The sequence below is a fragment of the Syngnathoides biaculeatus genome, chromosome 8, assembly GCF_019802595.1.
Source record: "Syngnathoides biaculeatus isolate LvHL_M chromosome 8, ASM1980259v1, whole genome shotgun sequence".
NCBI lineage: Eukaryota > Metazoa > Chordata > Actinopteri > Syngnathiformes > Syngnathidae > Syngnathoides > Syngnathoides biaculeatus.
The window spans coordinates 19842879-19868625 of record NC_084647.1 but is presented as its reverse complement, the minus strand read 5'-3'; the positions used below and the strand labels follow the sequence as shown (position 1 = coordinate 19868625).

The 25747-nt window shown below is 39.7% G+C and overlaps 2 protein-coding genes across 15 annotated transcripts in view; both read left to right on the top strand.

Annotated features, from left to right (window-relative positions):
• Positions 1-9621, top strand: part of LOC133504477 (rap1 GTPase-activating protein 2-like) — a 94763-nt gene extending 85142 nt beyond the window's left edge. For all 14 annotated transcript variants that reach the window (XM_061826732.1, XM_061826728.1, XM_061826724.1 and 11 more), the window contains 14 exons: positions 542-625; positions 710-810; positions 1307-1436; positions 1531-1686; positions 1764-1835; positions 2580-2666; positions 2757-2897; positions 4803-4952; positions 5029-5141; positions 5236-5334; positions 5646-5766; positions 5930-6032; positions 6124-6197; positions 7978-9621. In XM_061826732.1, coding sequence (XP_061682716.1) covers positions 542-625; positions 710-810; positions 1307-1436; positions 1531-1686; positions 1764-1835; positions 2580-2666; positions 2757-2897; positions 4803-4952; positions 5029-5141; positions 5236-5334; positions 5646-5766; positions 5930-6032; positions 6124-6197; positions 7978-7986 — 1440 coding nt within the window. In that variant the 3' untranslated portion in view covers positions 7987-9621. The remainder of the gene's footprint in view (positions 1-541; positions 626-709; positions 811-1306; positions 1437-1530; positions 1687-1763; positions 1836-2579; positions 2667-2756; positions 2898-4802; positions 4953-5028; positions 5142-5235; positions 5335-5645; positions 5767-5929; positions 6033-6123; positions 6198-7977) is intronic.
• A 471-nt stretch (positions 9622-10092) lies between these two features.
• blmh (bleomycin hydrolase) lies at positions 10093-25531 on the top strand. Its single transcript, XM_061827884.1, has 12 exons — positions 10093-10304; positions 11753-11950; positions 12886-12995; positions 13120-13261; positions 13351-13439; positions 13513-13605; positions 18211-18366; positions 18455-18613; positions 18686-18753; positions 20394-20511; positions 20700-20766; positions 23343-25531. Exons 1-12 carry the CDS (start codon positions 10295-10297, stop codon positions 23510-23512), a joined length of 1380 nt encoding a protein of 459 aa, XP_061683868.1. The 5' UTR covers positions 10093-10294; the 3' UTR covers positions 23513-25531.
• The last annotated feature ends 216 nt before the right edge of the window (positions 25532-25747 follow it).

The window sequence follows — 25747 nt, the reverse complement described above, 5'->3', positions numbered from 1 at the left end:
GTTGCTCACCATAGAAATAAGATCAGCTGGGTCAATATACTACAAATTCAAAATTGTATTTTGAACGTGTAAAGGTTATTGAAGGCCTCCCTTAGGCCTCCTCTACGTTTTTTGCTATTTTTAATGCAGCTCCTTCAGTAGCTTTTCAAGTTCGTCAAACTTAGAGGGGGGAAAAATGCAGGCAAAACCTTTTTATATTATATCCCTCTGAACATAGTTATAGTTAACATTTGCCATTCTCACTGAGCACATTATTGGTCAAATAAATAAAAAGCAGACTCTGGATCAATTTCATCCTTCTGCGAGGCACGTGTAGAACTATGACGGAGCTTTCCTTTGGCCATTGCCTCAGGGAGGGAAACATACCATCTGTGTCTTGGAGCCGCGATGAGGACGCTGGTCTCGTCGGGGACTGTTAGAGTTTCTTGCATGTCAGCCTGACGCAACACGAGCCAAATAAAGATGCCCCTGGGACATGTTAGAGACGGCGACAACATGTTTTCTACTGCGAGGATTCAGTAGCACTTTTGTTGTTGCACAGGGATCGCAGTTGATCGTCGCTTATGATGAGCATGAAGTCAACAACACCTTCAAATTTGGAGTGATCTACCAAAAGTTTGGACAGGTGAGTGATTGTTTTTAATTGCACAACTTCGTTTGCGTTCACTTGTATTCAGCTCTGCGTCACTGATACTCCTCTTCCACTCAGACAACAGAGGAAGAGCTGTTTGGAAACAATGAAGAAACTCCAGCTTTCAAGGAGTTTCTCAGTGTCCTGGGTGACAACATTGAACTGCAGGATTTTAAGGGGTGAGATGTGATGGAAAGCACTTGAACAAGGAGACAATAGTTTAGGAACGAAGGACAAACGTGTCTATAAAGCTCAAATATCACATAAACAAGTTACGTGATCGGAAAGAATGTGGGAATTCATTGCAGTGAAACAAACTACTTTGAGTGGCTGTAACCACGAAAGTGCTATTTTGGCCTGTCTACAATCAATTTAAACTACTTGGTCAAATGTATCCTTGGAAAAAAGTAAATGTCCTCCAGCAATATGCCTGTTTAATTCTTACGGTAGATGTTTTTCAGTGGTTAAGATAAACAATGGTATTGTTATTAATGTAGTCAGTTTAAATTAAGATGATGGCATCTCCTAGGAAAACCTTATTTATGCAAAAAGGGGTTGAAACAAACTCCTGATTGAAACATTTTTTTGTAATAGCTATATTTTACACAGTATGCATATAACATTTGTAAAAATGCTTTGTCATCGTGACTAAAGTCCCTGTCCATGCTATTTCAGATTTCGTGGCGGGCTGGACGTGTCCCATGGGCAGACAGGTGTTGAATCTGTCTACACTCTTTTCAGACAAAGGGAAATTATGTTCCATGTATCAACCAAGCTTCCTTTCACTGATGGTGATGTTCAGCAGGTACCGGTACTCGACCTTCACTTCTTAATCTCAAGACGTGAAGTTCACACATCAAACTGTCTGCGAACCAGTATTTCATCCTCTGCCCCCTCAGCTTCAGAGGAAAAGGCACATAGGAAATGACATTGTGGCAGCAGTTTTCCAAGAAGAGTCTACGCCCTTTGTCCCTGACATTATTGCCTCCAACTTTCTGCACGCTTATGTGCTGGTTCAGGTTGAAAATGCATGTACGGACAACACAACATACAAGGTAGAAACGGGATTCTCAATGAATAAATTTGCTTCAAATTTGGTACGTCCCGCCACTCAAACTATTTATTTTGACAGGTGTCTGTCACCGCAAGAGAAGATGTACCTCCCTTTGGACCCCCACTCCCAAACCCAGCTGTCTTTAGAAAGGTGAGTTTGTTTACACAAATAAAACCAAAAAGAACGCCTGAACAAGTTTGTTTTCAAGCGGGCTATCCCAAATTTGACAAACTAGGATCGTTCTTCCCTGGTGTGGAAGTTGTTAATATTATAGTTATTCTGCATTTTTTGTTAATAAAAAAAGTTTACAAGGCTGGGGGCCAAGTCGCTACAGATACAGGAATGCACTCCCAGCTTAGCGTACTCTACTACGAAAGCATACACTTTAAGCAAAAAATAAATATATTTCTTAAATTATTTTATCATGTTAAGTATTTAAACTATACATGTATTTCTACTATGCAGTTTATTATCAGGAAAAGCTAAAAAAAAAAATGCTTTATAAAGCCCAATTTTTTAGGCTTGGAACGCATTATTTCTTTTTCCATTCATTATAATGGGAAACATCAATTCAGTTTTTGAACCAATCACTTCTCGAACCATTTTCTGGAACGGATTGTGGTCAAGAACCGAGGCATCACTGTAGTTACAATTACAAAGGCTGCATGATTTCAAACTCCTTGGACAAGGCATGGTCTATGTCTACTTCTAGATTGACTCCTTTGGACAGAACTGGCAGACTTGTTTCTTAAATGTACAGCATTTTCAATTCTTGCACAAAAGGTTCGGTTTTGTAGCTTGACTTGGATTAGTTTTGGTTGCCCGTGATCCAAACACATCATCAGTAATTATTTTCATAAACTCCCGTTTCCCCTCACTGTTTTTTCTCTCCAGGGCCCTGAGTTCCGAAACTTCCTGTTGACAAAGCTGATTAATGCGGAAACCGCTTGCTACAAATCCGACAAGTTCGCCAAACTTGAGGTGACACACTTTGAATACCAGAGAAATACCCATCTTGCTGCACGGGTATTCAGTATGTTCGGTGGGCACATGATTGTGAATATATTGCAGGGTCGAACGCGAGCTGCGTTGCTCGACAACCTCCACGATGAACTGCACAGACAAAGTCAGGCCGCTCTGGGTCTCAGCCAAGCTGAAGAGGAGGACAAGCTGGAGAATGGGGGACATGGTGGTCTTCTGGAGTCATTCAAGGTGAATCTGATGAATGTATAATCTTTCATTGTGACTTTTATGTTGTTACTCTTATAGTATTATTAACTACCTTATCCCATTGGGTAGGATCCAATTTTCAGGATTTTTTGTGTGTTTGCGATCCGTGCCAAGTAATTGTCACATAAACAATAAATCACAGTTGCTCAACAACAATGCTGTGATTTATGGTGAACAAATCTTTCCAAAAGATTTGAAAATATGCCACATCTCCTACAATGTCAGACACCAACTACTATAATAGATCTAGGCTTTTTTTTTTTTTAATTTTACACCACATGCTGTCCCTGCCTTCCAAATGATCAGATAAGGCCATGCCCCCCTTGTTCTTTATTTTGGGGTGAGAAAGTGTGGCCTCAATTTCTGTTCCTAGCTGGCAAGAGTAGATGAGTTGCTTCTACATGCCTTATTTTATTCACAAGGGCTGTATGGTTACAAAGGGTTTCATCTTCCAAAATATCCCTGTTGTGCTTTTTGATAGCCATGAATCTGCAAGTTTACTCAATATGTAAATAAGAACAGATGATTTGCACTGGGTAAAGGCGGGTCAGTGGATATGACGTTCATTCATTGTACATGTATTCATGGATCTGTGTTATAATCGTCACTCTTGATCTTAACAGGCACTCTGGACAGCCATACTGCAATTACCGGAGTCGCTTCCAGTGTCTGCTTTACTCATTGCTGCTCTGGGAGTAGTCATGTATTGTCTCCCGACAATACAGGAAATGATTGCCTCATAATAAATAAACATTTTTAATATGCTGCATTTGTCTTCCATCCAATTTCATAAAGCGCTTGTCCACATTAAGCTCATGTGTAAACTGGAGCCTGTCCGAGCTGGCTTCGAGCTAGGGTACACATCATTGTTGCCACCAAATAGCAAATCGGAAAGACAACCAGCCACAACTGTTCAATTAGCCCAACATTCATATTTTTGGAAGGTGAGAGGAAGCTCATACATGCATGGAGAGAGCATAAAAACTACACACAAGGAAGCTGAATCAGATTCAAACCGAAGTACTGTGAGGCAGATAAGCAAACAACCACTTCACTGTGCCTCCCATGTTTCCCTCATAATACCAAAATATAGAAACATGGATTAATGGAAAATACATTATACTCTCTCATCGGATGAAATTCATCATGTGTATCACATATTAATGATATCCCTTAACACTGATTCCCAAGCAGGGTGCCTAACAAATCACTGGGGGTGATTCATAAAATTAATTACAATTTTGTCTATGCCAGATGTGTAGTGACTCAGAACAGGTTGAGACACAGACTCCAAAATAAAACTGCATCGCTTTTATTTTTGCTCCCATTCGTAAGGGCTGAACACCCTCATCCCAATAAATTAAAACTGACACCTATGCACTAAAGGTGTTGCACTGTATGTGGAAAATGGGTGGCCATTTTTTTGTTCGTTTTATTTTTTGCCTTTTTTGCCCCCCAGTGTGCTTTGGAAACTGACTGAAAAGAAACTTGGGACTTTATGTCGTTTCCTCTCAATGGGATTCTTGCTATGGAGAATTGCTCCCTCTAGCGTTTTTTTTTTTTTTTTTTTGTGGAACCTCAAAAACTATTGAAAATGTGAAGTATTTTTGCCACATCTATGTGGGTATATTTCTTTCAAGCATAATTCACCGTATCCCTTTATTTCTTTACACACTACTAATAAAATACCAACTCATAACCAGCTTTGGATTACTTTCCTATGAATTGAATGTCTACTGTTCTTCGTTCTTGTTAGTTTGTTTGTTGTCCTTCTCAGTACTCAACATGAATGTCATACCAGCGCGGCACCGACTGCCAGAGACAAATTCCTTGTGTGTTGTTCCACACTTGGCTATTAAACCTGATTCTGATTCCTTCTCTTTGTAGCGGGCCATGCGTGTGAGGAGTCACTCGATGGAGACTGTGGTGGGCTCCAATCGCCTTAGGAGCCCCGGTGGTGGAGGGGGGGTGCCAGCCAGTTTAAGTGGTGGCGTAATGCCACAGAGCTCCAGTGAATGTACGAAGAGCACCTACAATGTAAGTTGAATGGAAAATAGGCAATTTGAAAATTGTTTTTAAGCACCTTTTAAAAGGCCTTGATTTTATTTTCAAGCCTCCGGCATTGTCAGCTAAATCTTCCCTAAAGAGCCCGGTGAAAAGGCGATCGGGACTCTTCCCTCGTCTCCACTCGAGCGTTGAAACGCCGGCCGATAAATGCACTCGAAGGTCGGTCCTTTCCCAGACGCCGGTATTGTCTCTAACATTCAGTAGATGGTGTCCTTCATTGGTTATACTTATTTTATTTTTTTTTTGTATGTAGTGACCAAAAGGCTACAGAAATCTGCCCACTGTCCCAGGAAGTGAGGTCAGAGACATTATCCAATCCCAGCTCTCCTGAGATCTGCCCTAACAAAGAAAGGTGAGATTTGCTCAATTTTATCCAATAAGAAGCAAGGAGCTTTCGTCGACTTGGCATATGCAGACAGGTTTTTATTCTAGCTTTCCTGTGTGAAGTTTTTTTGTTTGTTTGTTTTTTATTACATGCACAGAGGTGTGAGTGTGAATGGCTGTTTATTTATACTGTACATATCTGCCCTACCATTGATTGCCCACCAGAGGTCTGGCCGGAGCTCACCCATGACCCTAATGACAGCAAGCACTACAGAAACTAGATGGCAGTTATTATGTTACCTTTCATTTGATAAATAAAATGTCCTTTTCATCTTACAGACCTTTCATGAAACTGAAGGACAGCGCGGGCAGCAGGCCAAACATCTCTCGGTCTTCATCAAGCACCAGCAGCTTCAGCAGCATTACAGGGGATCCTGAAGCTTTGGAAGACCTAGAAACAGTGAGTTTGACACCCCAGCTTAGTCCCATGGTTCAATATCATGCACGGTGTAACTACGACAGCAGTTTGATTGAGTGATTCAGTGATCGTTCATGTTGTGCCCAATCTCCACTTCTTTGCATTCTTGAATTATTTTGTTTATCTGCAATTGTTCTTCAACCAGGTTAGCCATCCCTCCATAGCATCGTCCTCTGCCTTTAGTCCTTCGATCAGCATTGATAGCCCAGTGTCAGGAACTCCCATCATAATGTGCCGCAGTTCCACAGGTAATCTCTCAGCTATTAGAATTTTACCTGCCTTCTTGATTGTCGAGCACGAGTTGTTCATTCTTCCTTTTCCTATGACTGTCTCATCTAGATGGGAAAAATAAGACATCACCGAGGTCCAACTTGAAGTTCAAATTTGACAAAATGAGCCACTCATCCACAAATGTAAGTCCCTCATATGAAATATTAAAGAGATTAAATTAAACCGTAAAAAGTACTACTGGGACCTGTGTGAAGCATTTGACCTTATGTACCAAAAGTACAAATATGCGTTCATCTAAGTTGACACGCTGTGGCGACCTCTAACGGGAAAGGAAAAGAAGAAGATTTGGACTAGTCATGTCAGTGCCAACCAACTGAGGTGATTTATAAGGCTGAAGTCATGGTAAAAAAAAAAGATTCCATATCCAAATCATCCAACAGCGCCTAGTTTGTGTACCTTGATTTGCATTGGAGCACATTTTCCAAACTGTTGCAAGTTTCGAAGAATGCATGAGAAATTCTGATGTGATATGATGAAAGATTAATACATTTAACAGTCGTTGCCCCTAAGCCGGTCACAAATTGCGCCAACTTGGTCATGTCATGACTATGTATGCTCCCTGGACTTCCTTCAAACATACAAACAAACACCTTTGCATGCCAGAGCAGAGCTGGTGCATCCTCCACTCTAATCCAGAACACACTGTCAATAGGGCTGTGTCCGAAGCCCCCTGATTTTCTGCCTCTTCACCCAAAACCGTTGCCCCATTCCTGCCAGTATCCCCACTATTACAGGATTAATTAACCGGCAACAACTCATCATCCATCAGGGAGGAGGAGATCCAACATCTGACCGACTTGTCTCTCCACAAGAAGCTGGAAATGAATAAATCCTTGTTGTGGATCTGAGAAAATCCACAAAGTCCATCTTGGAGAGAAAGTTGAGAAGGGGGCTGCTGGGTTTGAATTCCTTTTGAGTCCATTTCTCAACGGAGCTAATCTCCTCTCAGATGTGGAAGGCTCAAATGGTGGCTTTACTTTTTCAGGAGGTTGAAGCGTGCTGAGCCCTCCATCACCTGGCAGTTAGTTTCTACACCTGCTGTCGCACAGTGTGGTTCTCCAGCTGCTATACTGATGAGTAAATGAAGGGCCTGCCTGGTGATGAAATTACACTGCACCCAGAAAAAAATCAGCTATGATTCCAAAGATATTTTGTATTTTCTCGCTCTTCTCTGGAAAGACATCAAAACTCCGAAATGTAGAACAAAAATAATAATCAACAGCGTCCTCCCTCTGAGCCTCAAAGCCATTGTTTTTTTTTTAGGTGTTCTTTTTAACCTTCATTTGATCTAAGATTAGCATGTTATCTTTTCATGACTGCAATGTACTCTGTTGTGGAATTTACCCAACCACTTTCCAGTGAGCTGCTTCAACTGCATTTCACTGATAAATGTTTGCTGCTGTGTGCAGTGAAAATAAAGAATTGTAAAATTCTCGGGGAAGTCAATGTTTGGCCCAACACCTGTTTTCTTAAATAATTCCTCAAAGTCGTTGAATTCTTTTTATACAGTAAAAATTGATTATCCCCCCCAAACATGTCAAGAATAGTTTTCTTATTGAAATAATGTACCGTATTTTCCGCACTATAGGGAGCACCTAAGACCCTTTAATTTTCTCAAAAGCTCACACTGCGCCTTATAGTCAGGCGCACCTTATACATGGATCAATATTGAGCCTTTAGCGCAGCCCAGCTAATGGATGCATAATGTAGCCCCAGCCTCTACTGTAGCATCTATTCTATGCGCCTTATAACACGGTGCGCCTTATATATGAAAAGAGTTTTAAAATAGGTCAGTCATTGATGGTGCGCCTTATCGTGCGGAAATTACGGTAATAATGATTTTCTGTCGAACATTGATATCTGCGATTGGACTGTAAATATGTCTCTACTCCTCTCTTTCAGTCGGAGTAATCGGATGACCAAACTTAAGCGGGCCGGGCCTGAACGGAGCTCGGCAAAGTCCAATGACGCTTTCAAAACCAAATTATTGTAGAACCACACTTCCCTAAGCCATGGATGATCGGCCACGACTAGCAAGGGCACCATAGTCCCCCTAAAAAAACTTCTAATACTGTGAGTGTACAGTAGGGAACCATTTTTGAGGGGTTCTTTTTGACAGCACTTTTGGCAAAGAGAAAGTAGTTCATATTTTAACAATGTTTGGTGCAATTATGCGGTAAATTGTGCATATCACATTAACAAACCCTGGCCACGCTGAAATACTGTGAGTGTTGGGGGAGCTAGACTCGGTCCAAAGTTTTCACCAATTATAGTCTCTGTAAGCTTAACACTGTACCCTTGTTGAATAGTAAAATGAGCAAAAAGGCTTATTAAAGGTTTTAGTTTTTAGCTTGTCGGCTGCTGGCCAGTTAGGAGGTCCAGGCGTTCTCCGTGTTGCTAAATTGTGTGGGAACAGATCCACTTAAAATAAAAACATACGTTCAGTAGTGACGTATCGGAGGTCTAATGTGTATTAGTGTAAGATTTGAGTTGTGTGTATTAAATTGTTCTTTTTTTTTTTTTTTTTTATTCCAGAATTTTTGTTACCTTGCTAGCTGCTGCTCTATGAATGCTGCTGGAATTCAGTCAACCCGCGTTAATAGCATTTCTTGTTTGTCAGGACGTCAAATTTCTGAATTCATGCGCTTAGTTCACCAAAAAAAATAATGCGCAGTACATGATACTGCATAAACATTTCCGCGAGAGTTTTTTTCTCCAGTCATAGCTACGTGTTACTTTCATTGTGTGCCATGATGAAAATCTAACAACCTCATTTTAAAAAAAAATAACAGATTTTGCACATCAGTATATTTAAATGGAAAAATATTTAATCGTCTGATACATCCCTTTGAGGCTTCCATCCATTTTCTGAACCACTTATGTCGGATAATATGTTTTCCTGTCATGACTTGAAAAAGGCTGAATGAACCTTTAAACCAGTTTTGGCAAAAACACACTGAATGTGAAGTTGAAGGGGTTTTTTTTTTCTTGTTGTTTGAAGTCCACTAGATGTGCAATGCAAAGGTAGTCGCTTACATGCACAACAAAGTAAGACTAGTTTAAAGTTCTGCATGAAGGGACATCAATTTGACAAAAGGAAGTGAGGAAAAAGAAAATCCATACCTCTTGTCACCAAAGTGAATCCACCCTTTGTCAGGTTCTTTTCTTGTTCTAACTTTTTGGAGGAATGTTCTTTTGACATAATGAATTTTCAGGAATCATTTTTATTCATGTATGACTGAAGAGGGAGTTGGTGTCCTGAGCAATTACCTTGAGGAAAGAAAATAAGGAAAAATAAAGATGTTTATAAATAGTATTGTCGTTTAATTTGCAGCAGCCTAAATGCCTTGCAGCCTTTTCACTGTTAATATACTTAATTTATTAAATGATTTTTTTTAGCATTGTAAAAAAAAGAAAGGTACACAAGCAAATAAAATAAATGAGAAGAAATATATGAATTTTAAAGTTGTCTATATTATGTAAATTGTTATTTCGTTACGTAATGTGCCGCTGGAAATTTATTCAAATAAAATGTATTTTGTGTCACTTTTGCCTCTGTCATTTTTTAATTTTTTTTGTGTCCATTTTTGGTTGTGTCAGAAATTTTCCTAATTAGGTTAAAGGTGTGTTGGAAGATTGCAAAAGTTTGAATTAGTCGCAACTCAAAGCTGGAATTAAACGGGTTTTTTTTTTTAAGTATTCAAGTCTGAGAAATCAATGAAAAGTCAAAGCTTTGTAAAAATATTTTATTTTTATTTTTTTGGGGCCGGGGAGGTGTAGACCACATTCTTTCGGGAAACATACTTGGCTGTTATGTATTCAAAACCAGAGCTACCCGAGGCGATCCCAGTCCGTCGAATGTAAAACTTAATGGCTCTGCCATCTGCTATAAAAAAAAAAAAAAAAAAAAAAACAAAGTGCAACGCGTTGATCTCCATTGATTTCTTTCACAATGGGCACAGGCTGTGTTGACGGGATTTGAAAGCATGGCGGTATCGCAACGGCGTCTCGGGAAGGGGGCGGGGAGTGAAGAGGAGCGCACACGCGTATATGTTAAACTCCGCCCAGCTCACGTCAAACCGGGGACGCACAAACGAGTGCACCCTGTCTTCTCGTTGACATACTGTTCGTGTCCATCGTCAACAAAGAACCGCGAGTGATTGCTAATGCTAGTGATTCACCCACGAAGTACGCAACGCTCTTCATAGTCCGAGAAGATATGGAAGCTGGTAGGTTTACTGCTGCTTTGTCACGTTTGCGTGCCAAAGCGCTTGACAGGTTGAGCATGACACCGAGGAAGCTAATCGGCTAAGTTAGCATTCCTCGAGCTAGCTTGTCCACCAAACACGGCGGCTTTGTTTAAAATTCACAGCTTTTGGATCGTTATGGCGAATACAGTGTATACATTATTTTGAAATCATACCATCAGCCTTTAAGTAGAACCATTTGATGACAAAAACTGTTAAAATGTTCAGCGTTTTGTTTTTCTGGTGGAATTGGTGCTACAGAATCCGTCAATGTGTAAGTTTCTGAAATGACCGCATTTATTTAGTGTTTCGAAAATAACGTTGCCAAAGCACAGTTCAGTCAGAAGAACACGTCAGTTGTTATTGCTAACTTAGTGCCGGTAAGTTAATGGACAGCCGTTTAAATGCGGCGTCGTTTAGTATTCAATTAACTTCAGAATTCGTTTTCTGGCTGTCTATAAGTCTACACGTCACCCACGGATGTATTTTTCGTGGTTTACAGATACACCGTACACATGTTATCATAGCAGGTCCCTATTCGCATTCTTGTGTGTGTGAGTTTTAATTTTATCCTTTGTCTTTCTATACTACTTGTCTTGATTAGGGTAAGTTGCAACATATTCAAACTACCTCTGAGCGAGAGGTGGAGTACGCCCCCACCCCCAAAAATACATTAAATAAAAAACAGAAACTAATATTTATTTAGTCTCTTAAGTGGTTGGCAGCATAAAGTGGCCATCTAATTTTTAGGCAGTGGCAAAACCTGAATTTGAAAAGTTGCAAGTCACTCCCCTGTGCCTGGCCTCTTTCCATTGCCAAACTACTTGTTAAGTCAGTTCATACCCTTTCAAATCGCTTTTTGGCAGCAGGCATGACTAGTCAATGTTCCCTTCGGTGTTTTATTGCTCTGCACAATAACCTTCCGTTTTCCAATGGCGACTTAAGTGTTCTCCTAGATAAAGACTGTCAGCGGTTTTAGGCTATACACTCAGCCCAGTACCGCTATTCTACTGCATTGGTACTGTTTTTAACAAGCAACAACTGTTATACGATAAATATTTTGTCAATTTTAATGAGATCTCGCATTATCATTTTCTTCTGGATAAATCTAAATGTCCACCGGAATCTCTTGAGTTTGGAAGTTTAGACGCAGTAGATAGTTTTAATAATTAAATTAGGATTGCTGTTGATTATTATTAGTATTGCCTGGAAATTTTGCAAGCATTATTGTGACATCTGAGTGTTCATAAAGCAGAGCCCAAGAGGAGAGTGTGCATTCTATCAGTGTTTGGATGAGTCAAGGGTTTCGGAATATTGAGAAATATCTCCTTGTGATAATACAACACCACTGCAGCGACGCCCCTCTACTCCCACCACAAAAAAAGTGTTCTTGAATTATTCTTTTGAGTATTTTGCTCCTTGTTCTCCAGGTCTCAGTCAGGAAAAGGTTGCCACCTTTGTAAAGCGCCTGCAGGCCGAGCCCCGCTACCTGTTAGCCCAGAATGTGTCAACCTGCATCGACCCGCTTGAAGTTTGCCTCCACCGGCAGACTGTCCAGGATACGGTACACATCTTTCAGCATGCTATCCCCACAGAGGGCAAGCCTGTCACTAACCAAAAAAGCTCAGGTACCTATTTTCTTCAATTATCTGGGTTTTGTTTTATACACACGGATAGCGAGGAATCATAGCTGTTGCAGTAATCCTTCCAGATCAAACTGTGGCCTATGTAAAACCTTTTTTAACTTGGTTTCAGGCGGGGTTAACATGTATGTAACATGGCAATATATCGTAAGAGTAGGAAAAGAGGTCAACCACTGTAGTAAAAGTTAGTCCTCCTTAACCTTGATGACAAATACTTTCAGGAATGTGGAGTGGTAGGATCCCTGAAGCTGGTTATACTTCACGAATCGTGCTTTTTTAATTTTTTTTTTTTACAGTCAATCAAGAGTAAAAGGAAAAAAACTTGACTGTCATAAAAATAAATTATGAACTGACCCCTGAGTTTTTACATTGCATTTTTCTTTTATGTTTGATTTCTGCATAGTGTCGCCTTTGCCAAACTATTCAGAAAAGCCACGGCAGAAATGCATGTCTCCCTTTTCTCAGTATGCCACCGTGACTTCACAATAAGTTCCGTTTACATTAGTGTGGTCCTCGTGCCACCTTTCTTCCTTTTACCTTAACCCTCTATGGACCAAATAAAATTTTGCAGAAAATCAGATACTTTCAGAAAATGATACTCTGGACTTAAAATTTTCAATTATATTAAACCTGATGCAAATTTGCAACCCCTGGCCAGAGAGGTTTAAATGAGTTGAAAATCATACTAGGTTGGCGATATGTGGGCATCATTAGATGTTTGACTGTATTGTATTTGTGGTCTATTCTTTTTTTTTTTTTTTTTTTTTTTTTGTAAATAAATAAGGCACTTTTTAATTTAATTTTGCCAATTTGTATTTTGACATTGTTGCTTACATTTGTGCACCAGTGTAATGTTGGTCAATTAGAATTATATTGAGGGTCTTACCCACACTAATATGCTTGTGTATTTTCTTTATCAGGAAGATGTTGGATCTTTTCATGTCTCAATGTCATGCGACTTCCCTTCATGAAGAAGTTCAACATAGAGGAGTTTGAGTTTAGTCAGTCCTATCTCTTTTTCTGGGACAAGGTGAGCTTTTGAGGCACATGTATTTGTATTTTTACCCCATAATGCACCACTTAAGTAAACTTTCAAGAGAATGTTATGACAGTTTTTTTTTTTTTTTGTTCTTTCTGCTCTTTCTTCTCATCAGATTGAGCGATGTTACTTCTTCCTCTATGCCTTTGTGGAGACAGCACAAAGGAAGGAGCCAATGGACGGTCGCCTGGTCCAGTTCCTTCTCTCCAATCCAGCCAATGATGGAGGACAGTGGGATATGTTGGTCAATCTTATTGGTTAGTTGTCATTTGCATAGTCACATTGTAATGATATATTAAAAATGGTAGTCACCTGACTTAAAAATTTTATTTTTCCTCTTATGTAGAAAAGTATGGTGTCATGCCAAAGAAATGCTTCCCGGAAGCGCACAGCTCTGAGGCCTCCCGTAGAATGAATGGCATTCTCAATCACAAGGTGTATATTTATCTACTTATTGATTTCACTCCGCTGAGGACCCTTAACTTTGACTTTTTTTTGTATGTCACAGCTGAGAGAATACTGCTTCAAACTGAGGAATATGGTGGGGAGTGACGCAACTCAGGCAGAACTGTCTGACGCCATCGACACCATGATAGAGGAGGTATCGATTTGTTTTTATCCCTGAACACTTTGTTTCAAATAGAATTTCAAGAAGCCTGAGGTTGGAGTCTCCAGAGTAGTTCCAAGAGACAGATGGGTATGGGGAGAATGAGAGAGAAATGACACTTTAGAACCAGAACAGTATAAACCAGTTAGCCCTTGAGGGAGTCACTTTGCTACTACACCTTTTTCCCATCCATTTGACTGTGGCAAGCATACCTACTGCTTTTTTATTTTATGACATCACTTTAATATTTCACTTCGATATTTTCGTTATGATGTTTCAATATAAACGGTGTGCATGTCGCTATGATGAATTCTCTTACATGCTTTCCTAGTGGCTTAGTCCCCAACCACACTTCACTTGCAAGGCTATTTGCTTTTTGACCATGTTCATGACAGGTGCCTAAGCACAGCTTTATGAATTTGTGTAAGATGGGTGCTAGAAATAGCAGCTCTTTTGTTTGGATGGATAGTAAAATCTTGCACTTTCATTTCAGTCTGCCAACACATTTTATTAATAATCATATGGTTCGTATCCCACTGGGGCCTCCACTCACTGAGAAGGGTTGCGTCAGGAAGGGCATCCGGCGTAAAAATTGTGCCAAACAAATATGTGCGTTCATCTGAGATGACGCGCTGTGGCGACCCCGAAAGGGACGAGCCGAAAGAAACTTACTTTTTTATTCTTTTTAAATAACGACAAAGTGTTGATGTATGCTTGCTTGCCATTGGTGGTCTTCCTGTTGGGTCAAAACAAATATTCTTGGAGACTTTGCATAGATTTTCTAAATGGAGCATCTCATATTATTGCCTCAGTGTTCTTTTATTTTCATGACATTTAGATGCTGTTTGTAAAAAAAAAAAAAAAAAAAAAAAAAAAAAAAACTGCAACATGTTATCTAATTTAAGAAGATGGTGCAGGATGTATACTGACGCAATTGAAGTAATCTAGTGCTAAAGAAACGTGGTTGAGCGCTACCACAGCATTGCTCCATCATAGCCACAAGATGGGGCTGTTAAATAATAGTTCTTTAAGAGCAGTAGTTTTTATTGGGAGTCTAGAAGACATCCTAAAATATTCCTCCATCAAACGAGAAATTATTATTAGAATAGCTAGTCATTGATAAACAATAATACTCTATCAAATTTATAGAATTCATATTGATATTTATAGACTCTAAAAAGCACATAGGTGTGAGTGTGAATGGTTGTCTATGCACAATAGGATAACCAAAAAGCAAATTAGAATCATTTGGAGTTTCCACCACCATCCCATGCAAGTTACAATGTTGAAGATGGTGGTTCTGCTTCATTGCAAGGGTTTTAATATTGGACAATTGGACACGTTTTTAAAAACTGAATCTGAGAAAACTTGAACAAAACACATAAACTTGCTTGTGTAAGTGCTAAAAGCCCTTGGCTTTGTTTTTATTTTTGCATTACATGTTTTACATGCAAGTGTGTATTTTCATGTGAGTGAGCAGTCAGTCAATCAGTGTCCCATTGAAACATATTCACAACACAGGCATCTCGCTTAACAGCCTTTGTTGATGCCTGTTTTGTTGTGTTCTGCTGTGGGCTTGTGGCACACACACTTTTACGAATGAGGAAAAGTTGCGGGCACAGTGTTGCATGTCCCTGCCTGATGGTAGTTAGTGTTTGTTTGTTCACCTGGAAGTGGTTTGTTTTGCAAAACACTTAATTCAAGGCCAGCGCCAGTCGAGGATTTGCTCATGCTAAAAGAATGAGTGGGATAGCACAGGTGTACTACAACTAAGTACATTTGAGAAATGTCATACTAGAATTATTCATATACAGTATTATAGGTCAATGTTAACATCAGTATTGAACAGGTTTTGCCATTTGTAGTCAGTAATTGTTGAGCTTTCATTTTGCAGCCCTTATTCCCTTCATAGTTTCAGATTCAATGAGTGAAAATAACCCAATACAGTATTGTTGTTGTTGTTGTTAGTGGTGGTTTTTTTTTCCCATTTTTAGCGGATGTTTCCCAAGGATCTTATGTTTAGTTTAAAAACATTCTACAGTGCACAAAAATGTGTATGTATGAGGTCGGAGGAAGAGTAATTTGCATTTGTCTCAATGGGCGCATGTGTTCCACAGTGCCCCGGTTTCTTGTACTTTAGAAAATATTATGTATTGTAGTGGCTGTCCACTGGTTTTCATCACATATTCCTGTCACTCACATTTGAAAAATGGACACGTGTGGTCAGTCATTCCCGCAGATATAAAGTTGTGGGTGTGATTAGGGACGGAATCTCAAGACCTTTAAAATAACGTATTGTTGTACCCGAGTATGTAGTTGTTCCCTAATAACATAATGATAATGTATTGACACTGCACAGACTGCGACAGACATTTTTAAAGAGGGCAATAGACATTCAATTTCAAAACTAGTCATAATCAAATCATTTTATTTCATCATGATGTATTTTTATAATTTAGCGTAGTTTACGCACTATCTATTGTCAATCCATTGATTAAAAAATAGCAGTAGATTATATCTTACTAAAGCATGTAGAGGGGAAAAGTTTTCAACTTCAAGATAACGCGGTACCACAGGAGAAAATGACCATTCGTATTTAGATATATGGACACACTAGTCTAATGTTAGAACTTAGATGAAGTCAAAATAAATCACAATCTCATACTTATTATAGTTAGATACTGAAACATTACCTGTGTTATATCCCAGAAATGATTTCAATGTAACTCAGGGGCGCCGCGACTGCCGTAAATAGGAGGCCGGCTTGCTAGAGCGCGCCTTTATGTGCACCCACTCGACGTATTGGCCCCACCTCAATCACGCGACAAGTTGGATGATAGTCCAACATCTTTTTTTTTTGTGTGTGGGGGGGGGGGGGGGCACGCCGTCACACGATCAACCAAAACTGCTTAGCGATCGACGCATTGAGTACCCCTGGTGTAACTGAATTTCCTTTGACATGGGTCATTATGTTGATGACTTTCGACGTAAATGCACTCGCAGTACGTGAAGTAGCTCAGAACATGTGCTTTTGGCATCACTTGCATTTCCTTTTTCCGGGTGAATACTGATTGTTTAGGATCAGGCTTGTTAACAACGTTGATGAAATGTCAAGACTACACAAAATAAGCGACGTCTTTCAATATTTATTTTTTTCTACTCGAAACAAATTTTACGCGTGTGATTTTTCGTGCTCTACTGTGCAGATTTGCGAGTGCGATGGCGCGCGGGCGCGAACGCGCTCGTCAAATGTGAGTGACTGTGTATTCCCTACATACATGACAAGCAACTTTGATTCATAATGTTGTTACACACACAAAAAATATCATATTTATTAGATTCATATAGCGGCGTCACCAAAATTAATCCCCCAATGATAACCAATTATGTGTAGGTACTGATCATATTATTGATTTGTCAATAATCAGAAAACTGATCAATATCAACATGTAACACTTTATTTCTATGAATCTCGTCCAGTATTTACATCATGAATTGTATCACCTTGAGAACACTTCTAGAAAATCACAATATCTCATCACTGTTGCGCTATTTTTAAAACGGGCCAGTATAAAGAATGTGTTCATCAAACAGTGTTCACCCCTTCATCCATTTCCTCCATTATCTATACCACTTACCCTCATTTATAATGGTAGAAAAAAAATGTTCAAAGCTATCTGTCCCTGTGTGAAACACTAACAGCATCCCCCCCACCTTGTGAACTCACGATTTAACTGTGGTTAATCACATTTTGTTGTTCATTTTCATAGACCACACCCTTGCCTGATTAGCTCGACACCTATTCAGTCAATAAAAAAACAAAAGAAATCACTAAAATAGAACCTGTTTGACAGAAGAAAATGCCACGATCCAAATAATTTTGAGAACAGAAATAAAATATAGGTCTGTCATGAGAGAGCCTTACGAATCCAGTAAACCATGGTGACAGTCAATATCCATAAATGTAGACAACATGGAAGCGTTGAAGCTTCCATGTGTTGCTGGCCATGGCACTATCTCTTGAAAAACCTGTAAATTGGGTCACCTGTCAGTAAGGTGCCACTATTTAGTTCCTACCCCCTTTGGAATGCATGGTTTCTTAATTGTTCAATCCCTTTTTGTCATTCAGGATGTCAGTTGCATATATGCAGTCCTGGCAGAGGAGAAAAAGAGAACGTGAGAAGTGCAAAGCATGAGGGGAAATTCCCGAGAGATACAGCAGAGGTTAGAAGGGCCAGATTAACAGACGCCCTAGTCCAAACAATTCTATTTAGCAAACAGGAAATCATTCTTTTGGACAGCAGGAAGACTCGCATAAAGAAAGGTTGTGGGGTACAAAGAGGGAAATGAAAGAAATGATTGTTGGAGGGAAGTGAAGATGAAAAGGGCGATAAACTGGGTGGGATGAGTAACTGATGGTCAGCGACTACTGTATTTGTTGTCCAACTACTGGTTTGAGACATTTAGCTTTTTGCTAATTAAAATGTGATTCAAAGGATTTAAAAATATTCTACTTCAACACACGGGCGTCATGTATTGCACTGTATTTCGAAGATGTTTTGTTGCTAAATCACTGGCCCAACTGTGTTTGCTGTGAAGGTGTTCCGGGTGGCTAGCGTTTGTCTTGGCAGCCCGCCTGAGACCTTCTCTTGGGAGTACAGGGACAAGGATAAAAACTTCCATCGTGTGGGACCAATCACCCCCCAGGAGTTTTACAGGGTGCACGTCAAACCCCTGTACAACATGCAGGACAAAGTATGTGGGATCTTTGTGCAACTTGCAATTGGTCAAGGTACTAACTACTGGAAGCTGTTTCCTCTCTAATCGTGTTTGTTGACATTAGATTTGCCTTGTGAATGACCCTCGACCACAAAACCCTTATGGGAAACTGTACAGTGTGGAGTACCTGGGTAACATGGTTGAAGGTCGCCAGACGCTCTACAATAATCAACCGATCCAGCTTCTAAAAAAAGCTGCAGCAGACTCCATTAAGGAGGGAGAAGTAAGTTCAATTGACCCGTGGCGTGTACGTTAATTGTCTCGTTTTTAAACATGGCTCCTGTTTCTCTTTTAGGCTGTGTGGTTCGGCTGTGACGTTGACAAACATTTCCACTGCAAGCTGGGCATTAACGACATGAATGTGTGAGTTTCCTGCTGATCCTGCTCAGTTTCTTAGCTGTGTGCATGTGTATGTGTCTAAAAAAACATCACATTTTCTTGGGGAGTGAACAACTGTTGTTTTTGACAGTTAAACGTTGTGGAAAGTCAGATGTAATTGTAAACCAGCCAATTTCAATTTGACGTTGCATCACAATGGTGGTTGTACTCCGTCACACGTTCACGTGACGAGACCAGACCTCATCTTCTTTCACGAGGCGTCTGTCTCACCACAGCAGTACAATTCTGATCCTTGCCCTTCAGGTGGACCACCATTTGTCTGAGTTACTGGCGCCATGCATAAATCCACCCAACGAGGCAAGCCAGCCTTGTGCTAAATTTCTGATGCAGAAGATCAGCTTTCATTCCTGCGGCTGTTGATAACGATTGGGAAGTCAGTCAAAAACAAACAAAACGAAAAAAAAACTAACCTTAAAAAATGATTTTTTTTTTTTTTTGCGTCATCTGAAGAGTCTTCATGTTTTCATTTTGCTTCTAGAATCATATTCTATGGTTGAGCCTTGACAACTACAACAACAAGTAGTTACAACAGCAACTACAACATCAAGTAGTTGACCAGAATCTACAGGGAATCTTCAGTTTATGATGACATTCCGTTCATATGTTTCAATCCAAATTTTTCTCAAGTCACAGCCAGAGCGGTGGTCTAATGTAACCTAACCATTGTATGAAAAGCACATCTAGGCCTTAAATATAAAGCACTGAAATTAAAAATCAGTAACTGAGCCTGCTTTCTTTTGCTGCATGACAACATTGTTACAACTTGAAGTGTCATCATTCGGCACCATCTTAAACTGAGGACCCACCTGTACAGTAACCCCCACTATAAACAATAGGAATTAAGCCCTGCTGGAAACTAACTATGAAAATATGCAAGTAATTTATAGTTTGTTTTTAGGATTGTCTATTAACGCAATAAGATGGCAGAAAGCACTACTTTTGGCTCCTGAACTAACTTCAACATAGTTCGTAGGCACCAAAATCCCATAAGGAGGCAGTAAAACAATACTTTTACTGCTCTGGTCAAACACAAAAACAGTGACTGTGTGCAGTTTTTTTTTTTTTCAGTGAATAATCGAGGATAGATTTAGAAAATCTATAATGTGTAAATTTGCTAATAAGCGGGGGTTCAGTGTATTTTTTTTCTTTTTGATGATTATTAGTACAGCAGAGCAAAATATCCCAGATAAACGGATCAGTGTTTTTTTTTTTTTTTGTTTTGTTTTTTAATATTGTTATATGGCAATGGGTGGCACAGTGGATCAGTTGGTAAAGCGTTGGCCTCACAGTTCTGAGGTCCTGGGTTCAATCCCGGACCAGCCTGTGTGGAGTTTGCATGGTCTCTCCGTGCCACCGTGGGTTTTCTCAGGGCCCTCCAGTTTCCTCCCATATCCCAAAAACATGCAACAGGTGTGACTGTGAGTGCAGCTGTTTGTGTCCATGCGCGCTGCGATTGGCTGGCAACCAGTTCAGGGTGTATCCTGCCTATTGACAGCTGGGATAGGCTGCAGCACTCCCCACGACCCTCGTGAGGATAAGCGGCAAAGAAAATAGATGGATGGATATATGGCAATATTGTTACATTTCTTCTTGTGTGTATGCAGCTTCAACCATGAGCTGGTGTTTGGAGTTTCAGTGAAGAACCTCACTAAGGCAGAGCGCCTTGTGTGTGGAGACTCTCTCATGACCCACGCCATGATCCTCACTGCTGTCACGGACCAGGTTAGGCACACAAAAACACGTGGGGGGTGCATCCAAGTTTACTGTTTGTTGAGTGGCTGAGTTTACCCATGGCACTGTCATTAGCCTGCCTTTAGGTGACATCAGCTGTCAGGATGCTTTGTCTCATGTGCCCTCTTCTTATGGCCAGCTGGTCTCTTAACTTTAACTTTTCGATGTGATTCTCTCAGGATGTAAAAGAGGGCTATGAAAAGTGGAGAGTGGAAAATTCTTGGGGTGATGACCGCGGGAACAAAGGTAAACAAGACTCTTACATTTTTGGTATGATTTTTTTTTTTTTTTTTAATTTTATTGTATTTTTTTTATTATTTTTTTTTATTATTATTTTAACGTGTTAAATATACTGTTATTTCCACAGTGGCCTTCCTAATAGACACCATTTACCACTTACGGCTGAGTCTACTTAAGACAGACTTAAATCTTCCACAAAACCATAATAGATTTTAGTTATAATTATCTGTTAAGAGGCACTGTTGATCATTTATGGACATTGGAGGGCTTCCTGGTGAGCCAATTTTGGTTGGTAAAGAAAATGGCCGCACCTTACCATTAAGCAATACTTTCTGAAATCGAGTTCACCTCCATCTGCTGAATTACGAATACATTTGTGACTTTATTTGTAAATAATGGAATTCCTCACATTGGACAACAGATTACTCGGGGATTTAAATGTAACAGAGAGTCTTCAAAGTATTTTCAAAAATGCATTTCAATTTGCATGGTCTGTTGTTCTTGAAAGCCACGTTCCGTGAGCGAAAAGGTTTCCTGCTGTCTGTCACATTTATCTCGCCTGTGGTTTCTCATAATAAACACTTGTTGAGGAAAGGCAAGAGTTCCAACCTTTTGGAAGCCAAATTAGTAAAGCTTTGACCGCAAAAGTTTCGAGGGAATTGTTCTTTGGTGAATTTGGGGACTTGCTGACAGCGAAAACAGATGTATAGAAGTTTTCGGGTCGGATTATGAATGTGAAACACCTGGGACAGACCCGATCTGATCACATTCTACAGGTAGAATCCATCGAGGGGCTATGAAAAAAAAAAAAGGGATGTATGGGGGAGCTGATTTTGGAAGAGATTCAAAGAAGCAATTGAAGGTTAAGTCTGTGGAGTATGTTTATGAGGTTAACATCTCCCTTTAGACCCTTTAATACTCTCTCAAAGCCTGAATGAAAAGTCTCTCAGGAGAAGTTCAACTTTGTTTGTCCTCCATATGAAAGCTCTCACATCTGCAATTGCTTATACTTTTGCATAGTTTTGGGCCAAATCTTGGCAAAGTGTTGTTTTCATAATCATTTTCAATTAGATGGGACTAACGTCAGGTGGGGTTAGTAACTTTACTGCATGTCCATTTTTCATATGAGAGACAAATCAATACTGGCATCTGATATCCTCATACAAGCTGTATGGACCTGATACCTGCTCCCTTCAACTATAAGAACAGGAAATGGAACAGCAGAATTATGTATGTTAAGTATGTTGTTGTTACAGTGGTTCTGCATTCCTTACGTATGTATTCCTTTAGATGCTTTTAGTTGTGAAGTAAGCAAGATGGCTGCCACAGCCCTCCCTCTGCTTTGAGAGCTGATAGTCGGTATTTCCCTCAAAACAAATAATGACATCCAGTGCACACAGCACTACCGGTATGCCACCCAATACGCGAGTTCTCATTGGTTCAGATTAGTGACAGCCAAGGCAACACGCCAACTAGATTTGCGTACTTGGACGAATACTCATAACAAACACACACAATACCCTCATGTATTGTTTTGAACTACAATGTTCTTGAAGTCACGTTATATTTTGGCTGTGTGTGGGATTCTCTGCTCTGAACATGAGCGTGAATGAGAGAAAACAAACTGAGCTGTGTGTAAGGTCTCGTTACAGAGAGCAAAGCCTCTTCATCAGGGTCTCACATCTTCTCACGATCCCTCTGTGCATGGTGGCTGTGATCTGTTTTGCAGCAGTGTGAGTTCACACTGGCTGGCAACATCTACTTCTAATAGTTATCTTGGGCGCTAGTGAGTAGTAGTGCTCGTTAGTCATCTGCACGACGTCTTGATTGAATCTTGCATAACATTATTCACTTAATCTGCCATTGTCCCAATCAAGAATATCCGTGCAGCTCAAATCGGGTTCCTCGTTCTGTGGAGATTCTTGTCGGCTCCGTGCATTTGTGGTTCAAGCTAAACTACAGAACTTGGAAATCGTCATTCTTTACCACACTGACTGGTACGTTGCTATTTCCCGTGCAGCTTTGTGCTCGTTTGATCACTGTATAATTCACGTAATACCAACGTACAAGCACAAACTTGTGTGCAGCTTGTTGTGAAAACAGAAGAAGTGGATTGATTATACGGACGGTGTCAAATCCTGTATCAGTTTCTGTGAAGATGTGTGTACCAACAAAGACATTCTAACCTTCAATAACAACAAGCCAAGGTTCACTGGCAAACGTCACCTACTTTGTGTATGGTTTGTGATATATTTTATTTTAATGATGATTTGAATTTGAAAATGTTCATGTTGCACTTTTGTGTGGCATCGCAATGCAGGCCATTAATTGGCATTTACTGATGATGCATATTCACTGCAAATTTTGGTGTACAATGTGGTCAGGCCCACCATTTATTTATTTTTTACTTTTGTTAACTTTGGAGGATGTCTATGCACAAAACTGTAAAGATTGAGGTATTTTTCATCCTTATAAAAGAAACAGTGGCTTATCGCATAGCTGTGAAAATGTCCATAGGAGCGGCCCAAGTGAGAGTAAAATCGAGCCTATTTAGCAGATACCTTGTTCCTGTGTCCCTGCAGGTTACCTCATCATGACAGATGAATGGTTCTCCGAGTATGTGTACGAGGTAGTGGTAGACAAGAAGTTCCTCTCTCCTGATGTGCTGGAGGTAATGAGTCAAGAGCCCGTTTTACTTCCTGCCTGGGACCCGATGGGCTCGCTGGCCAAGTATGGACACCCATGTTTTTAACCTCAACCTCTCCACCCTCTTGCTCCTCTGCTTTTACCTCAGATGTATTGCATATAAAAAGTCTACACACCCCTGTTGAAATGCCAGGTTTTGTCTTTAAAAAAAGAAAAAAGCTTAGACCAAGATAAAGCATTTTAACCTTTCCTGTTATTGTGACCTATAATCTGTAAAACTTTTGAAAAAACTGTTTTAAAAAAAAAAAAAAAAAAAAGACACAAAGTCTCTATCAGATAATGTAGTCGTCTGAACACCCTCTTACACAGTAAGTGGGGATGTAGCTGTGTTCAGAATTAACCAATCACGCTCGGACATTTAGCGGCTCTGGTTAATCCCAATCCCAAAATGCCTCTGATTAATCCCAATTAAAATTCCTCAGTTTTAGAAAGCATTCGTTTCTTTTTTTCTTTCTAACAGAAGCCTGAAGGTTTTATGATACTCCTGACTTTATTTCGGATTTGAAGCAGTGAATAATTCCCTCCACTTTGCCTAAAGCCTCACTTAATAAATCCCTCCACCCTGACGAAAACCACAATTCCAATTGAAGAAAAACTGCCCCAAAACGATGATGCGTTATGTTCTTTTGGTAAGGAGTCTTGCTTGTCAAACAACTTTTGTTTTGGATGTGATTGTTTTTAACCACCCTACCCCATAACTCAGATATATGAAGACGATGGGAGATTATTTCATCTACTAAATTGCCAGTACATGCTAGAGATTTCTGCAGGTGCGCTGCCCTCCCTGACAACTTTTATTTGCTTCCTTTCATGAATTTTGATGGGGGACGTCTTTATCTCGGTAATGTCACCTGTGCCATATTTTCTGCACTTGACATGCATTTATTACTTTGAAATTTATTTTGAACCATTTCTGTGTCCTACCTTTCAAGAATGAGATCCCTTTCTTACTTTGGAATTGCTCTGTGGTATGAAAAATTATTTTAGAACATCTGAACTCACCTTGGGTTAATCAGAGGCACTTCAATGGGAATTAAAAATTGTCTGAGTCCCATTTAACATGGGTTTGAGATATTTAAAATATTCCCATTTATTAGGTTGTACACAGTATTTCAGTTGTTCAATTTCACTGTCCCTATAAAATATTTGAGTATTATTTTTTTGATTTTTTTTAAGAGTGAAATTTGTTTTAAATGATTCATCTTGGTCTCATGTAAAATATATATATATTTTTTGGGTTTTATTTTATTTTCCCACAAAAACCCGGGGCCTTATTTATGAAGCGAGCGTATGAATATTCCCACGCAAAGTATGTGATTTATCAAGTTGAACGTCTGTGGGGACATGGGTAAATGTCTCCAACCATATCGCTTACCACGTGTACAAACAAAATTGTGTGGTGGAACAATGAAACTGTAAAAAGCCACTTACAGGGTCACCAAAGCCCCCAAATTCAAATCACATCCAAATCTGCAGTATAGCGGGACCGTGAAGGAAAAAACCTAAAAAACAAATATAGCAGAAGATGATTCTATCTGTATTCCGTTAAGATAAATTGTAGTGACTCATTGTTTCCATGATGTGCGTCCCAGGACTCATCGTCTCAAGTGTAAAATGATCTATGCATGTAATTATCTTGTCCTCCTCCAGTTAATTAAAGATAATTCTAGACTATGGGCCTAATGTTTTTTTTTGTCACTAGTTTGATGTCCAACCATTTTTCTTGTTTTTAACATTTTTAATAAAGTGATTGCTGCTGCCATATTGCAAACGAGACTAGACTTGTGCAAGCATGACAGTTTAGAACAGGCGTGTTGTATCAAGACACGAGTTAGTGTAGAAAGTGTCCGTACATTGGGTAGAGATGTTTTTGTACTTGCATTGTAAATTTCAGTCCTACAAGGCACTTTAGAACATTTTCTATGCAAGCTTGATAAATGAAGCCCCTGACATTTCAACGGGGGGGGTGTGTAGAGTTTTTGTACCCACTGTATATCCTTCACATTTGAAAACATGCCAGTGTTTTAGACTTTAAAAAAAATAAATATTTCAGTTTTTAACAGGCTGCTTGTCTCATCGTTTCATTCAAAAATGATTTTTGCTTCATCTGAAGCGTCAAAAAGTAAATTGAAGAGTCTGGTAAATTCAGTCAACTTTGTGGTGTACATTAACTTGTCTTTAATCCTCCCTGCAATTTGCACTTTCCTAATCTTTCCTCCACAACAAGACCAACAAGCTAAATGAGTATGTGTTCATGCATATTTTATTGTAGTATCAATAT